Below are 18,067 nucleotides of genomic sequence, written 5' to 3'. Positions count from 1 at the left end.
TCAAAAGGAACACCCTTGTACAGAAGGCAGTACAGGGGGTGGGCTATAGTGAAAGCCCTGGGAATGAACCGGTGGTAATAGGCTATCTTGCCTAAAAAAGCTTGTAACTCTTTCAGCGAAGCGGGCCAAGGAAGGTTGACGATACCTTGGACCAAACTTCCTAGTGGCTGGATGCCGTGCCGAGATATGGTGTAGCCCACATACTCAATGGACGGTTGGAAGAAGGTTGACTTATGCAGGTTGCAACGCAAGCCCACAGACCTGAATTTGAGAAAGAGGCTGCGAAGGTTGTGCAAGTGTTCCTTCGTGCTTCGGCCTGTGACAATTATGTCATCCAGGTAATTAATACAATGAGGGATTGTCGACGTGACATGCTCAAGATAACGCTGGAATATCGCCGGGGCACTGGATATTCCAAAGGCCAACTGCTGGTATTGGTAAAGGCCAAACGGAATGTTGACGACCGCCAGCCGTTTGGAGTCCTCATCAAGTGGTATCTGATGATAAGCCTCCGACAGATCGATTTTCGAAAAATATTGGCCTCCCGCCACAGCAGAGAACAATTCATCAGCACGAGGCAAAGGATAGGTGTCCACCACCAATTGTGAATTAATGGTGGCCTTGAAATCACCACAAAGACGTAATTTTCCCAAGGGCTTCCTTACAATAACGAGGGGCGAAGCCCACTCACTGGAATAAATGGGAAGAACGACCCCTATGGCTGTCAGCCAGTCTAGCTCTTCCTTGACTTGAGGGAGGAGAGCCAAGGGGATCTGCCTCGCATGTAGAAAACGCGGGCGAGCCGACGCCTTCAACGTTAAGTGAGCTTCAAAATCTGAAACACGCCCCAGGCCCTCCTCAAAAATATCTGGAAAGTCTGAGATCAAAGATTCCAATGATTGATAGGGAACGTCTTCGGAGACCAACTGTAGGGTGTCAGTGATAGAAAAACCGAAAGCTTGAAAGGCATCCAGGCCAAAAAGGTTAGCGGAGCTCACAGCACTGACAACAGTAAAAGTAATAGGCTGAGTGACTGATTTGTAAGTCACGTCGGTAGTGAATTGACCCAACAGGGGAATGAACTGTTTACCATAACCGCGTAGACGCCGGTAAACAAATTTTCATGCAAACTTTGCGCCTCCTTTTTTAGAGCTCTGAGTGGACAGCTGTATTCTGGTGCAGAGGATTTCTTGCAAGGCAAGAAGTGGCAATCTTACCAGATTCAAAATAATATTAAAGTCAGTGCTTATTAGCAATGTGTCTGACACATCATTTGTTAATCTGTATTATAAATAGGCCTCTCTAAAAATGTGACCAGGCAACTAATGGTGGTGTTGCTGTTGTGGTCTTCATGCCAAAAGGTTGTTTGATGCAGCTGTTCACACTAGTCAGTTCTATGCAAGCCTCTTCATTTCTGCATAAGTATTACAGCCTACATCCACTTGAAACTGCTTACTGTAGACAAGCCTTGGTGAATGTGCACACATTCTTTCATCCATTACTACAGTCTGATTTCTACAAAAGTTTTATATAACTTTTACTATCTGTGGTTTATCCTTCTTAATGTCAGAGTTTCAAAGAAAGTATTCTAATCAGTGTTGCCTTTCTTGATCCTCTCTCTAAGATAATTGATAGGGTCAGTATTGCCTCCTATGTATCTACAGTCCAGCAAAATTCAAACTGACCTCTTCTCCTTCAACAACTCTGTCTGTTCTTGATGTTAGTAATTTGCAACCAAGGCTAATTAAACTTGTGGTTGGGTAACATTCCCACCTCTCAGCACATGCCTTCTGAGGTACTTGGGTTATTACATTCTTTTTGAAGTTGTAAGCTCCTTACTAATTTTTGGTATTATAGTTTGTTAATATTCAGACATTGAACTGGTTGATGAGTAATGGGCTCTCATCCGTATATTGCATTATTAGCTGAGGCTGTGTGCTTTAACAAATGTCATCATGGTTAGATTCCTTGTTTTAAATAATGTATTACCTGCCCTGGCTTCGCACAGGTAGCATGAAGACAACACCCATGCTCAGATGAGTAAGAAAACTTGGGCTGCCATTACCGAAAAGTGGTTCCAGGTTGATACACCTGCCATATTCTCCTTATTTGACCCCTTATAATTACCGCATTTGGAGCGATGGCGACTTCCCATCGCAATGGCGGGACCGTGTCATCATTCCAGTGCTAAAACGCGGGAAGAACCCACTAGATGTTGACAGCTATCATCCCATCAGCCTCACCAACTTTCTATGCAAGCTGCTTGAATGTGTGTTGACCCGGTCTTGGGACCTTCTGGCTCCGTCCCAGGGCAGTTTTCACCGAGGACGCTCCACTATTGACAGCTTGGTGTACCTGGAGTCTGCCATTCGATCAGCTTTTTCCCAGCGACAACACCTCATTGCCATCTTTTTCGATCTCACAAAGGCCTATGATACTACTTGGCGACACCACATCCTCACTACTCTGCATGAGTGGGATCTCTGAGGCCCTCTCCTTATTTTTATACAGAAATTTTTATCACACCCCACTTTCAGAGTTCGCATCGGTGCTTCCCATAGTGCACCCCATATACAAGAGAATGGGGCCCTGCAGGGATCTGTCCACTCTTTTTAATAACCTTCAGTGGTCTCGCATTAGCAGTAGGATCGTCAGTATCTCCGCTCAGTTACACTGCCAATTTTTGTATTTCGTTCTGCTCCTCGTCTACTGTTGCGGCTGAATGCCATCTGCAGCGAGCTATACGGAAGGTGCAATCGTGGACCCTCACACACAGCTTTCAGTTTTCTGCCACCAAAACTTCTGTGATGCACTTTTGTCATCGTCGTACCGTCCACCTCCATCCAGAACGTTACCTCGATGACCAACTACTAGGTGTAGTGGAGATTTACCGCTTTCTGGGACTGGCCTTCAACACCCGCTTAAGTTGGCTTCCCCATCTTCTTCAGCTTAAGGACAAGTGCTGGTGGCACTTTAATCTTATTCGATGCAAGACCCACACCGACTGGGACGCTGATCATCGTACACTGCTGCAGCTGTACCAAGCCCTCGTACAGTCCCGTATTGAGTACGGGAGCGTGGTATATGGTTCAGCAGTCAGCAGCCCCCTCTACACTGAGTGTACTAGACCCCATCCACCACTGTGGGGTTTGCCTCACGACGGGTGCCTTCCGATCCAGCCCCATGAACAGCCTACTTGTGGAAGCTGGCGTTCCTCCATTGCGGCTCCGGCGGCAGCAGTTGCTCGCAAATTATACCGCCCACATACATAGTTTGCCTTGCCATCCAAATTACAATCTTCTTTTCCCCAACACGGCGGTCCTTCTCCTGCAACGGCGGCTTGGAAATGGGCTTCCCTTCGCCGTCCGTATCCGGTCACTTCTTCATGAGCTCAGTTCTTCCCCCTTACCACCTTTCCTGCAGGCCCACTTCCATACACCTTCATGGTCCTCAGCCACAGCTTCGGCTGGACCTATTGCAAGGCCCCAAAGGCTCATTTCCACCTGTGGCCCTCCATCGGCCTTTTATCTCTCTTCTTGGCCAGTTTGAGGGCTCAGAAATAATCTACACCATGGACCATTGGTTGACAGTCTTGTTGGCTACGCTTATGCTCACGTTGGCCATACTGAACAATGCTTCTTGCTGGATGCCTCCAGCATTTTCACTGCAGTGTTGGTTTCCATCTGTCGTGCTCTTAATCACATCCACTCCTGCTCTGGTGAGTCCTTTGTCATTTGTAGTGACTCCTTAAGCATCCTACAAGCTCTCAACCAGTGCTTTCCTAGGCATCCTTTGGTAATGTTAATCCATGAGTCTCTTTATGCCACCTGCACCAGTGGACGCTCAGTGACCTTCATTTGGACCACAGGCCATATCAGGCAATGAGCTTGCTGACAACCTAGCCAAACAGGCCACCAATAAACCATCTCTGCAGATTGGACTACTGGAGACCGATTTCCAAGCAGTCTTCTGCCACAAAGTTTTCACAATCTGGGATACGGAATGGCGCACTCTTAGTACACCAAATAAACTGTGTGCTATCAAGGAGACTACGAATGTGTGGCGGTCATCCATGCGAGCCATTCACGGGGAATCTGTTGTCCTTTGCCGGCTCTGCATTGGCAATACGTGGCTAACACATGGCTACCTTCTTCATCACGACGACCCACCTCGGCGTCGCTGTGACTCCCTTCTGACTGTCGTGTACATCTTGCTTGACTGCCCAATTTTAGCTGCTCTGTGGTGGACTTTTAACCGTCCCAGCACCCTGCCTTCGGTGTTCTGTGACAATGCCTCAGCGGCAGATTTAGTTCTACGTTTTATTAGTGAAGGGGGTTTTTATCGTACCGTCTAAGGGTGGGTGTTTGGCCTTCTCTCTGGGGCTTCTGCCCTCCCTCCATTTTAACTCTGTCACCCTTTCTTTTCATTTGTTTGTTTTTGTGTTCGTCTTTTCCCTACATGTGTTCATCTCCCCTTGTCCTTTTGGGGCGGACATTTTAATGTGTTGCAGAGTGGCTGGCTCATCCTCTTTTATTCTTGTGATCAGCCATCCCAGACCATCTGCTCTATGGTTTTAATACAATCTTGTGCTTTTCCTTATGGTGTATGTTTTCTCTGTTTTTGTTTGTCCCATTTGTTTTCTTTTTAGGTGTGGTTCTGCATTCATTTTCCCCCTTTCCCTTTTCCAAATGTACTTTGGGAGTTGTTTTACCCTGAGCCTTGTTTGCGTGTGAAACAAGGGACTGATGGCCCTGTAGTTTGGTCCCTTTATTCCTCAAAACAACCAATCTGATATGGACAGACGTGTCTAGCTGGCCCTCGGTGTGGATGAGATCAACATCAAGGAAAGTAGCATGGGATTCGAAATAGGACCTGGCGAAATTCTATTGGGAGAAGGTATTTAGAGAATTTTTGAAATGGATCCGTCATATAGAATAACCTTGTATTGTCAACATTTTATGTAGACTCTTTTGTGTTGCAATTTAACAAGAAGTTTTAATTTATTTTTAGTTGTGCTTTTTATTTTTCCCTTGCTTGTCTATTATTTACAGTGTGTACTTTATAGTGTAAGTTCTACTTATTTTTAATCATGTTATTTGTTATTTTAGTGCATTTTAAAAGCTTTTAATGTAACATGGATGGTATCATTCATTTTTCTGAATTTTGGGAACTTTTTATATAAACTTCTTAACTTTGTAGTAGTGTACCATAAACATAAAATTTTACTGCAGTCCTTACAGAGAGCAAAAAATACTAAAAAAAAAATATTTTTTTCTCACCCATTCTAGATTCAAGAACTGAAGCGAGTGAGTGCCTTATCTACCTCTGTGGACAGTGCACACATGCTTACAGCAGCCTTGATGAATGCAAACAACACATGATGCAGGTTTACTCACCACTAATCAAAATTTTGTATTTTTATTTAGCTGTATTGTCATTTACATAGCTGAACTTCAGCAGGAGCTTTCCTGTACATTTGTATTTTTCCAAGTATTGGAAATTATGACAATACTTGTGAGGATGCCTGGCTGAAATATTTGAGAAAGCCAGGCAACAAAGGCAACTGAAACTTAAGGATGATGCAGTTATAATGGCCAAAAAGCTTCAGCAAACCAGAAGCATCATGAAATTAAGTGTCTTCTGGTGTGCATTGTTGATAAGATTGGTTTTGGTGTTAAGAATGGAGGACTTTCCAGTCTTCATACACATGAGCAACAAAAGACCTCAATATATAGATACTTCACTGCCCATGGATTATCTACTACTGTTGTTGTTGTTGTTGTTGTTGTGGTCTTCAGTCCTGAGACTGGTTTGATGCAGCTCTCCATGCTACTCTATCCTGTGCAAGCTTCTTCATCTCCCAGTACCTACTGCAACCTACATCCTTCTGAATCTGCTTAGTGTATTCATCTGTTGGTCTCCCCCTATGATTTTTACCCTCCACGCTGCCCTCCAATACTAAACTGGTGATCCTTTGATGCCTCAGAACATGTCCTACCAACCGATCCCTTCTTCTGGTCAAGTTGTGCCACAAACTTCTCTTTTCCCCAATCCTATTCAATACTTCCTCATTAGTTATGTGATCTACCCATCTAATCTTCAGCATTCTTCTGTAGCACCACATTTCGAAAGCTTCTATTCTCTTCTTGTCCAAACTATTTACCGTCCATGTTTCACTTCCATACATGGCTACACTCCATACAAATACTTTCAGAAATGACTTCCTGACACTTAAATCTATACTCGATGTTAACAAATTTCTCTTCTTCAGAAATGCTTTCCTTGCCGTTGCCAGTCTACATTTTATATCCTCTCTACTTCGACCATCATCAGTTATTTTGCTCCCCAAATAGCAAAACTCCTTTACTACTTTAAGTGTCTCATTTCCTAATCTAATACCCTCAACATCACCCGACTTACTTCGACTACATTCCATTATCCTCGTTTTGTTTTTGTTGATGTTCATCTTATATCCTCCCTTCAAGACACCATCCATTCCGTTCAACTGCTCTTCCAAGTCCTTTGCTGTCTCGGACAGAATTACAATGTCATCAGCGAACCTCAAAGTTTTTATTTCTTCTCCATGGATTTTAATACCTACTCCGAATTTTTCTTTTGTTTCCTTTACTGCTTTCTCAATATACAGATTGAATAACATCGGGGAGAGGCTACAATCCTGTCTTACTCCCTTCCCAACCACTGCTTCCCTTTCATGTCCCTCGACTCTTATAACTGCCATCTGGTTTCTGTACAAATTGTAAATAGCCTTTCGATCCCTGTATTTTACCCCTGCCACCTTTAGAATTTGAAAGAGAGTATTCCAGTCAACATTGTCAAAAGCTTTCTCTAAGTCTACAAATGCTAGAAACGTAGGCTTGCCTTTCCTTAATCTTTCTTCTAAGATAAGTTGTAAGGTCAGTATTGCCTCATGTGTTCCAGTATTTCTACGGAATCCAAACTGATCTTCCCCTAGGTCGGCTTCTACCAGTTTTTCCATTCGTCTGTAAAGAATTCGTGTTAGTATTTTGCAGCTGTGGCTAACTAAACTGATTGTTTGGTAATTTTCACATCTGTCAACACCTGCTTTCTTTGGGATTGGAATTATTATATTCTTCTTGAAGTCTGAGGGTATTTCGCCTGTTTCATTCATCTTGCTCACCAGATGGTAGAGTTTTGTCAGGACTGGCTCTCCCAAGGTCATCAGTAGTTCCAATGGAATGTTGTCTACTCCGGGGGCCTTGTTTCGACTCAGGTCTTTCAGTGCTCTGTCAAACTCTTCACGCAATATCGTATCTCCCATTTCATCTTCATCTGCATCCTCTTCCATTTCCATAATATTGTCCTCAAGTGCATCGCCCTTGTATAGACCCTCTACTACTGTTAACAAATGAATTAATATCCATTTGAAATTCTGCTTTAAGTGAAAAATGATGTCTTAATCACTTCTTATCTGTGACCAATTCCCTTTTTAATGAAGTACTTAAAAAAAGCAGAGAAGAATTAGTTGGACTCAAAATCGAAGCCAATAAACAGAAGCAAATTCTTAGTTCCTGGCGTGATTCCTGGTATTGAGATAACATTGTTTTCTTTTAACTAAGTGTACACTACAATTAACATTTTTGGAACACATTAAAATTGTGGTCTAGACTAAGTTCAGTGTTTTTAGGAAGCATGTTCTGAATAGTCTCTCTCTCTCTCTCTCTCTCTCTCTCTCTCTCTCTCTCACACACACACACACACACACACACACACACACGCGCGGAAAGTGATGAGGAGAACAGAATCATCATTACACTGACTCATGTTAACTCAGTGTGCTTTGAGTTGTAATAGCAAGAAAGTCATCCTGCTTCTTGTTCCCCTACAGTTCAGCATTTTAAATGAACAGTGCAATTGAAAATTGTGTTAAATGTGTAATCAATTCTGGAATGTGATTTTAGTGTTCGTTTGCTACAGATACTATCCTTGAATTTAAGCCACATCTGGTGTACACTTACATAGTTGGGAAGAATTAGAGACTAACTCTTAGGAAGTTGTCAAATGGATTTTTATCTGCTTTTTTAAATAGATACATTTTGCATTTACTTTTGGTGGATTTGAATGTTGTGATAGTCAGTTTCACTAAAACTACCTTGTACTCACTAACGCCCTGTATCCATCAGGATGCTCCCTATTTTGCTCAGGATTATTTGTTGATAATAGGTCAAGTATTTTTTTGCGATCATTTACTCTTTGAGTGGGCTCCTAGAATAATTGCTCAAAATAATTTTCAGAGAAAGGTAAAATTTCTGACAATGTTCTATATCTGCCACCAGCTTTGAGTATCTGTTTTTCCCAACATATCAAGAGTGGATTGAAATCAGCACCCACTATAATTGTATGAGTTGGGTACCAATTTGAGATGATACTCATGTTTTATTTGAACTATTCAGTAACTGAATCATCTGAGTAAGGGAGTCAGTAAAAGAAACCAGTTATTAATTTATTCCAGTTGTGAGTTATAACCTTTACACGTACTAACTTACAGGATAAGTCTACTTCAATTTCATTACAAGATAAGCTACTTCATCCGCTCCGATAGCTGAGTGCTCAGTGCGGCGGTCTGTCACGTCAAGGGACCCAGGTTCGATCCCCGGCTGGGTCGGAGGTTTTCTCTGCTCAGGGACTGGGTGTTGTGTTGTCCTCATTATCATTTCATCATCATCAGTGGAAGGCAACAGGAAACCACCACTGGAATCACTTCCGTAGACGCTCATGTGGTGGACCTCTCTGACGACGCTTCCCCCATAACAAGACCTGCCGTAAGGCAGAACACGAAGTACGTACGTAAGCTACTTCTGACAGCAACAAACACACCACCTCCAACTGTATTTAATCTGTCCTTTCTGAACACCACTAGGGCTTTGGTAAAATTTTCAGCTGATCCCTGGGGCTTTAGCCAGCTTGTATCTGTAACAATTTGAGCTTCAGTGCTTTCTATTAGTGCTTGGAGCCCTGTTTCTTTCCAAACACATCTACAACAATTAACAACTACAATATAGATGGTTCCTATGTTTTACCCTCTTCTCATTGTTCATTCTGCACTCTTTAAGACTGAAATCTTTTTTTGTTTTCCTGAGACCCTCTACCCTAAAATACTGTTCGATCTGTTCAATACAGCCCCTGCTACCCATGTAGGCCCTTCCTGTGCATAGTGGACATCTGACCTATTAAGCAAAACACGAAACTCCACCACTCTGTGAAATACTAAGTTTAGAAATCTGCAACGTACACATTCAGAGAACGTCTGAGCGTGTACCAAATGTCTGAAATTGTTGCTGTTGACAATGTTACAGATTGTGAACTCTGCCTTTGTCTCGCCCGCTAAGACTGGAAGTCTTTACCACTTCAGCTAGCTGCCCAAAACGAGGAAATCTCTTCCAATCCAAAGCAACCACTTGCAACCACCACCTGCAGTTGGCTGCTCAATGTGCTCTTCGTGGCATCTGGAACTACTTGTTCCAGATCTGGAATAGTATACACAAAGATTTCACAATGGATTTCTGCCCCTCCTTGGCAGCCATACCCCCAAGAGGTCCCATTACATGCCTGATATTGGAACTACCAACTACCAACTACCAGTAATCCCACATCCTTTGTGGATGCCCAGATCTTGTGGGTCAAGAAGCTTTCTCTGGAACAGAGTGAGTGAGTGCACCTGGCTAAGGATCTTTGTCAGCCACAGATAGTGCCTGAAAGCTGTTTGTCAGATGAACTAGGGAGGCCCTTCAGTTGACCTCCCCTGGAAAGTCTTTCATTGCGTGCCACAACTTCCACTCGACCATGGGTGAGGGGCCATCTTCAATGCAAGCAGTAACCAGGGGCATCACTGTAGTGGACTGATCAGGGGCACAAGGGACGTGCTGGACATACCTTGCATCCCCACAGCCAGTCCCTACAGTGATGCTCATTGGCAACAGCTTCAAACTATGTGACTGAAACCAGCATGCTAAAAACTGCAGAAATATGCATTACACAGTTATAAAAGATGCAGACTTGTGACTACTAGATACACAAATATGCAAGAAATGTGAGAGTTCAGACTAAAATGCATGCAGTAAATAAAAGATAAGTCGCTTCTTGTTGTTAGAAGCTCATTTCAACTCACAAACGAAACACTGTGCTCAGATGTGCTGCTTACGACATTGAAGCTGCTGAGTTCTACGACTGTAATTGACTGCTCACACAAAAACAAATAACATCAGTGTAATGACATCAGCTGATGACCATTATCTTCAAATTACGTCTCAAATGTACCTCAATGAAAATGCAGCAGAACTGTGTGCTGCCTTTTTGAAACCAAATGAAAGGGCTGTGTTGACCCAGACTGTGTGAAACCATCTTCACATGATCCATTTGGTCTCTTGGCATCCATTATGAACAATAGTATTGATCCCTCAGCACCATGGCATATGAGTTGGTGGGTAAGGAAATATCTGGAATGGGGCCTCAATTGACTGCATTGGACTATCTTTACTAACAAGTGCAGGATTTGTCTGACACCAGATGTTCATAATAGAAAGATGTAGAGGGGCCAAATACCAAGTATGCAGCTCAGGCATCTGATTCAGTGGGTTCTGCAGGGAGTTGGGTCCATAATGCTTTGGACTGGTACAGGGTGTATATGACCCGGGACAACTGGGAGATCCGTGAAAAACCCGGAAATTTTTTCATCTGGGAGAAAACCGAGAAAAACCCGGGAATTTTATAGAATTCTGGGAATTTTTCATTGTTTTAGTTTGCAGTTAAATTTTTGTAATTTTGACTGGTAAGAATCAATACTCTAACAAAGGATATTACTGTATCCTGCTACTGCAGAATAATAGTACAACAATAAAACGTGACTGGTAAAAAAAAGGAAAATAAAACATAAATTAAAAAGGGAATGTGCCATTTACAGCAACAAAACACAGTGCTCATACAAGCATTTGCCAACAGCAAAGTGTGTAAAAGGCTTTAGAAAGACTATGCAATGCTTCATAACAACAAATTGCCTCTGATGAGCGTGACGTCACAATGGTTTACATTAGATTCATTTTAGCAGTTACGAGTGGACTCATGCGCATGCGCAGTTGAGTGGCGTATGAGTGGTACCCTCTCCTATTTCTGGCTACATAAATGTGGCTGTTGGCTGTGTAAGCAGTCGCAGGAAGCAGCTAGATGCAACCGGGAAAAATATTACTGCTGCCCTAAAGCTGCCAGATTCAAGCATGTGCAGCGGGCCTGGATCTGTGAGGGAGAGAGGGCGCCAAGTTCATATTGTTGAGGAGAAAAAACCTTGTTTCAGAAAGCGCCTAGCATCCAGCGCACATTGTTCTATCCATTACTCATATGATTTTGATGTGCATCCCTGTTGGTTTATGAACACACACTGTAAGTTGATTTCTGAATTAATCATAAGCTGCACGGTGTAGCCATGTGGTCTGAGGCGACTTGTCATGGTTTACGCGGCTCCCTCTGTCGGAGGTTCGAATCCTCCCATAGTAAAAAAAAAAAAAAAATCAATAATAAGTAAATTTTTGAATGTGTGCATAGTGTACGTGATAGCTCTGTCAGGGGAATCCTCGCTACATCTAGAAATAAAGTTTCCTGCAGACAAAAGAGGACTGGGCTATATAAGCTGAGCGGAGTAAAGCCGAACGAGTGAACGCCAATTTCTGTCTGATTATGTTGTTGTTTGGGTTTGTGAATGATCAACGTTGTTATATTTTCTAGGGAAATCCATAGATTCAGACAACTAGAGTGGAAATAAATGACTAACAGGAATAACAGGCAAGAAAGATTACGTATTATCTTCTCGGTGTATCCATGAAAATGAAATTTTGTCAGAAAATGTTTGGCCAGATCGCTACACTAGTAAGGACGAGTTGTACAGTCCCCATCTAGCAGCCGCTTAAGTTCTATTCTGGAAGTAGTGCAGAAAATGGTTTGTACGAACATAACAACGCCTAACCAGATAACAATCAGGGATAACTAAACTGGTGATTCTGACAGGGTTAGTGAAGTTAACCGGTGAATAAGTTTTGACAAAGGCAGGGATAGTTCCAGAATTACTCATGACGAGATTGTTTGTTAGAACGAAGAAGGAGAAGAAATGTGGACATCACACAAATTAGGGAAGAATATGATGATTCCAAATTTATATAAAAATCTCATACTACTACTTTTCAATCTCATGCTTGAGAAATGGGAGTGTATGAATGAAATGTGAAACTGTTTTCTAACATAAAGCTTTTTGCTTGTATCAGGCGTAATAGGCATTTTATGTTGGTCTTCATGAATTATATTCTGTCGTGTTATAAAAATGACCATTTGTGCCAAAACAGTCTCATTTATTTGGTGTGTGTTACAATTTCTGCAGTGTTAAAAAGACCTATTTTGTTTTGCCTAGAAGACAGTGACAAAGTAGATGTAATCAGATCGAGAAACCACAACAGTCTTGGGTACTATTTGTATTAACAGCTTACGCAGTATTAGACAATGTTATTTCGATTTTTCATGTAGCAAAACATTCGATGAACTTTGATGAGGTAACTGATTCTTTCGCAGAAAGGAAAGCACGCCATGTAAAGCTGTTGCAGGATTAGAGAGGAAACAATGCTAGGAGCTAAGGATTGAAGAAATGTGTACTGTATTCCTTGTCTCTTGTCTTTACTGGTTTTATGTATCGTATATTTAATTTTATTTCACCCAAAACAGAAAGTTATTAACTAACAGGCAATAAAGAGTGCAAATTTTCTGAAGAGTTCTTGTTCTCCCGACTACAAATAATCCCATCCAGTATTAATCGTGAGATTTTTTAAAAGAGGGGCAGGATGTCAAACCTGGCGACTGGTAGCAGGAGAGGCACCACAGGACATTTTAATTTCCACTGTTCTGAATATAGATTGATGGCATCCAATACAAAATATACACGTTTCAACTCCACAGAGCGAAATACAGCAATGTGCGATAGAAGAATGCTGTGTGAAGAGTGGTGTCACTGCACTCTGGAACACTTAAGACCAAATAACATATCTTACATTTCCTCGAACATGTGCACTACAAAATGAACATATTTTTGAAAATTTGATTTTTTTTTTAATTCAAGGGAGGGTGCTGGGCTGGGCTGGGTGGGGGGGGGGGGGGTGTACTATCTTAGTATTGCTCCAGTTCGGTAATATTGTAGAGCCGAGGCTGATGCGCAGAGCAGTCTGAGTTATAGTTGGGATGTGTGTAGTCTCCACGTGACATTTAGTGATTTTGCTGTTTCCTCTTCGTTTACTGCTCTCACGTCAAATGAAAACAAAGTGGGTTTCTGTAGTGTGGAGCTATCAAGTGACTTAAAATACATTCACATAATTACAGAAGGCTAATATACATTATTAGTTTCTGATTTTATTTGGTTTCCACTTTTCTGACAACCATGGATTAATCGCCTTGTAGAACAATGAAGTTGTTTTTGTCGGTTTGCTAAAGAAATTTGGTTTTTATCAATCTTTTACACTGAGGCAGTCAATGTGTTTGAAACAAAGTGTTTAGTTCCACACTATTGGCTAATTTCATGTGCATGTTTTCATCTTCTAGCACGTTTTCATCTTCTAGCACGTATGGCATTGTGCCATAAGATGGAATCAAAAATGAGTTAATACATTACTGGTACTCCAAGAAAATTTACATCCCAAAACCCACACCGAAAAGCTTAATATCAGGTCAAGGCCTACTTCATTGGGAATCTGGACATACGAATGTGCTCTTTAAGTATGCACTTTAAATGTGCCATTTTAGTATGGTTCACGAAATTCTGATGCTCTTGGAATATCCTCTGATGTCTTTTTTTCTTTTATGACATAATGTAATATCTTTTAATGTTTTACACGTACGAACATACGGGCTTCCTGTCTCATAGCAGCTGCCAAAGCACGGTGGCGCCCGTTGTCTGGTGCTCTCTGACGACTACTGAAGCGCACCTATTTCTAACAGGTCACAGGAAAATATTGCGAATGGTGGTTTGAAAAGTGTTACTTTCGGAGTAAATTTCCTTTTACGCAAGTTGAACTATGTGCGAGAATGTACGGCGAATTTCTTAAATCACAGTGCATTTGATGACTATCCATTTAGAAGTATTTCGAGCCCATAAGATCAGACATTCATGTCATTATTATGAACAAATTGGTGTAGTACTATAGGAAGCTCTTTGTGGTAGCTAATTTATTTGTGAAAAACTTTGAGGACAAGTCACTGGACTCGGCTAAAAATTTTACTGGCACATTTGTGCAATATATCCTAAAGTGTAACATGCGCAAAAAATATCAACATTATATGTGAAAGCTTAGCTTCTCTTGCAGCTTATGAACCTTAGAGACATAATATTATATGTGAAAGCTCTGCTTTTCTTGTAGCAACACTATGCATATTAATTGAAAACATTAACTTTTCCTGTTTGTGTATCCGCGCTACTTAACAGTGATGTTACTGTTACTTAATTACATCACGTGTCCTGTGGTCTGAATATCCGCTGTTATCGGCTGGTGGGCTATGACTGGCTTACAAAAGCGCATCACAATCTCGATTACAGTGGTTCGGAAATTAACATGCGGTGTTTGGTGGAATTCGAATTTATACTTTCATAAAACAAAAATATGGAGTGTACATGTTGCTGCACATCAAAAATCTTTCGAAAAGGAGTTTTCTTCCCTGACTCGTTTTCTAAAGTGCTGGGAAATTCTACGCCCATGTATAAAAATATAACCATTCAAAGGACAAGTTTTACAGTTCTGAGGGAAAATATGCTGTCACTTAATAACACGGAAGAAGTGTGTTTTCATCCGGGAGAAAGTGTACTTTTAACCGGGAAATCCAGGAAAAATCCGGGAATTTTTTTTCCTTGTCCACATATACACCCTGTGGTATCATGGACTGATATTGGATGCCTCTAGATGTTTCAAGGGTAATCTGACAGCTGTGCAGTATCATGGAAAAAATAGGTTAATTGACCTACAATAAAAGAAGAAAGGTTTGTACAAAAGGCTGATTTATTATTATTATTATTATTATTATTATTATACACCTTCCACGGCTTGATTGGTGATGTTCCCCAACTGTTTGAAAATAAGTGCAAGTTTTTCTTTTTTGATATATTGTAAGATAAATTTAAAATGTTATGGTAAAAATTTGTTCCTGCCATGTTTTTAACAGAGATGTGTTTACTTTCTCCATGAAAGTCCATTTGATTGACTGAGTTTAATCTGCTGTGTTTGCAGATCTCAGTCTGCCTTCTTAGTTTGAAAGTAAAGCTTTGCTCTGCTTTTAAAATTTCTTTAAATTTTTTCGTATCTAGAGATGGGGTGTCAATTAAATACTTGCATTTGCTATATCAGGCAGTATTTGACAGGAAATAGAATGTAGATGAAATGCTTGAAAAACTGCTAATTGCTGCAATCAGCGATTATTACTGTTAAAAATAAATCATTTACAGCAGCTGTATCAGTTTGTAAGCAGTCTTTCATATGCTATAAGTGTGTATGCATTCATTTATTATTGCAATTTAAAAAAAATTGTATGAACAGCTTCAATTTTTTTTCCTTTGTTGCAGGATCATGATTTGATTTTGCAAGAAGAAAATGAAACAGTTACCCAAGAATCATCAGCAGATGAAGCTCCCGTTATGAAGGAAAAACAGGATGTAACTGTGATTCAACAGACTCAAACAAAGGAATTTTTGCTCAACATAAAGAAGAACCAGCCAGAATGTAAATTTGTGTATGTGGCTAAGTAGAAGTTTTTGAGTTTATTTATTTATTTGTTTATTCATACAGGGATCATCTGATAATGATATAAAATTTGAAATCATAATACAACGAAGGTAAATAACTTAGCTACACACACACACACACACACACACACACACACACACACACACACACACACACACAATACAGTGTAACCTTGCTTTTACATTCCCGGAATTAATGTTTTCCCGCTCTTTACGGCATTTTTTTATTGTTCCCATCAAATTTCCTATGGCCACAACGTTAATTTGCACCCGACTTTGCATCAACATATTTATAATTTTCCCGCAGTTTACACATTACAAAAAGAATGTTCGTGGAGAAATAAATGACACTGGCATGATGTTGGCCATCCAATAATGTTTACAAATATTACATGGTTAAGTTTCTTGACACCAGGGCACTCTACTCAATGGATTTGAACCAGTGAACATTTAAAAGTTGGAACAATTTGTGCTTTATCTCCCCCTGCGGCCAAGCTCCACTTGGTGTGGTGGTTGATGGTAGTAACTAGGTTCGTTCGAGTAAAGATATCATGACCAATCACAACCATTTCCAAACTGTCTCTATTGCGCAATTGCAGTTTTGTGATTGTTGCGATCATTGTAACATCTTTGTCGAAGCATACTTAGCGTGTTTTGGTGTTCGGCCACTTGTAGCACTAGCTGACACTGTCATTCACTTTGTTTTGCTCGATGTTTTTAGTTTAAACACAGCACCGGTTACATAATTTTTTCACACTGAGCAAAATGTGTTTCGAGAATTTACTCTCATTGTCAAGTGCAGTATTTACGTATGTAGTTTTTGTGATGTTACACAAACAAACAATGTGAGTGGTAGTTTTCATGTGTGTGGTTGTCCACATAACTAAGAAGGCACAGCACCAGATAACCCAAAAAGACAACTACAGTGCAAGGGACACAGACTAACACATATTCAAAACACCACACAAAATACTTATCCTCATATTTGCCCTTGACAACAAGAAAAAATTCTTGGAACGTGTCATGCTAAGCATGGAAAAATACATAACTAGTGCAGTATTTCATTACTTAAATAATGAATGACAGCTGCAGGCTTTCAAAAACGTCGATTATGACATATGAAATTGAGTCAAAGGTTCCTACTTCCCAGACAGTTATCAGTTCTAGTTACATCAGCAGTTTTTATTAGATAATAAACTTTTATTTGATAATGAACAAGTCTCTGACAAGCCTTTTGATGCATGTTATGTTCATATATCATACATAAAGTGTGAAAATGCAAGGGAGTATCCTATATTAATTGCGCAAACAAAGTTGACACTTGGCGTGGTGATTGATGGGGACGACTGTAAATGGGAAATGCCTTTACGGTCACTCCGATCAGCTACAGTACTATGTGTCAACTTTGATTGTGCGTGCAGTACGTAACTTTTACGGCTTAAAACGTTATTTCCCACATTTTACATTTTCCCGCATTTTACACTATTTTTTTATGTCCCTTGAAAAGTGTAAAAGTGGGGTTGCACTGTATGTATGTGGACGTTTCTCAAAGGGTAGGACAGTTATACCAAGACTGCTAAAACTTTGCACTTGACATATGCATTTCTGGTTGGCAGTGTAGCATTATAACAAGTGAAGAATGAGTAGCGTGAAGTACTGGCATGCGGGACAAACCAATCCTGGCTCAGTAGTTGCTTCCAGTTCTGATGTCAGAGCTCCTGCGTTGCTGGCTTTGTTTTGTGTGTACATAAACAGCATGTGTTGCAGTTGGTTTCTATTGTGTGCTTGAGTTGTTCTGTGCTTTAGAAAATTCTGATAAGTGAAAAATGTCACACGTCTCGCCTAGTGACAATCCTTTACGTCAAAGTGTGCTGCTAAACAACCAGCCACTAGAGTTACTATGGAGGACTTGTGAGTTTTACAGTCAGAAGAAAGAATACGTAAGTATTCATGCACAGCCATCAGTTCCCGCTGATGAAGTAATGGAACACATGTCGAAAGCTCTTGGCCTTAGTGCAAGAACATTAGTAAGTAAGGGAGTTTTACAGTCAGAAGAAAGAATACGTAAGTATTCATGCACAGCCATCAGTTCCCGCTGATGAAGTAATGGAACACATGTCGAAAGCTCTTGGACTTAGTGCAAGAACAGTAGTAAGTGAGTGAGTGTTACTGCAAAACATGAGATATGTAGACATGAGGTATAATGGTTCTGAGGCATCTTGATCTAATAATGTATTTTTAGCGACTTCTGGAAAGAAGAAAAAGTATGCTCAT

The 18,067-nt window shown here is 40.8% G+C and overlaps 1 protein-coding gene across 2 annotated transcripts in view; it reads left to right on the top strand.

Annotated features, from left to right (window-relative positions):
• Positions 1–18,067, top strand: part of LOC124787970 (zinc finger protein 26-like) — a 146,998-nt gene that overhangs the window by 104,037 nt on the left and 24,894 nt on the right. For both annotated transcript variants that reach the window (XM_047254977.1, XM_047254976.1), the window contains 2 exons: positions 5,289–5,386; positions 15,614–15,780. In XM_047254977.1, the coding sequence (XP_047110933.1) occupies positions 5,289–5,386; positions 15,614–15,780 (265 nt within the window). The remainder of the gene's footprint in view (positions 1–5,288; positions 5,387–15,613; positions 15,781–18,067) is intronic.

This window comes from Schistocerca piceifrons, chromosome 3, assembly GCF_021461385.2.
Source record: "Schistocerca piceifrons isolate TAMUIC-IGC-003096 chromosome 3, iqSchPice1.1, whole genome shotgun sequence".
NCBI lineage: Eukaryota > Metazoa > Arthropoda > Insecta > Orthoptera > Acrididae > Schistocerca > Schistocerca piceifrons.
Note: the sequence above shows the minus strand (reverse complement) of the source record. Positions and strands in the feature narration are given on the sequence as shown.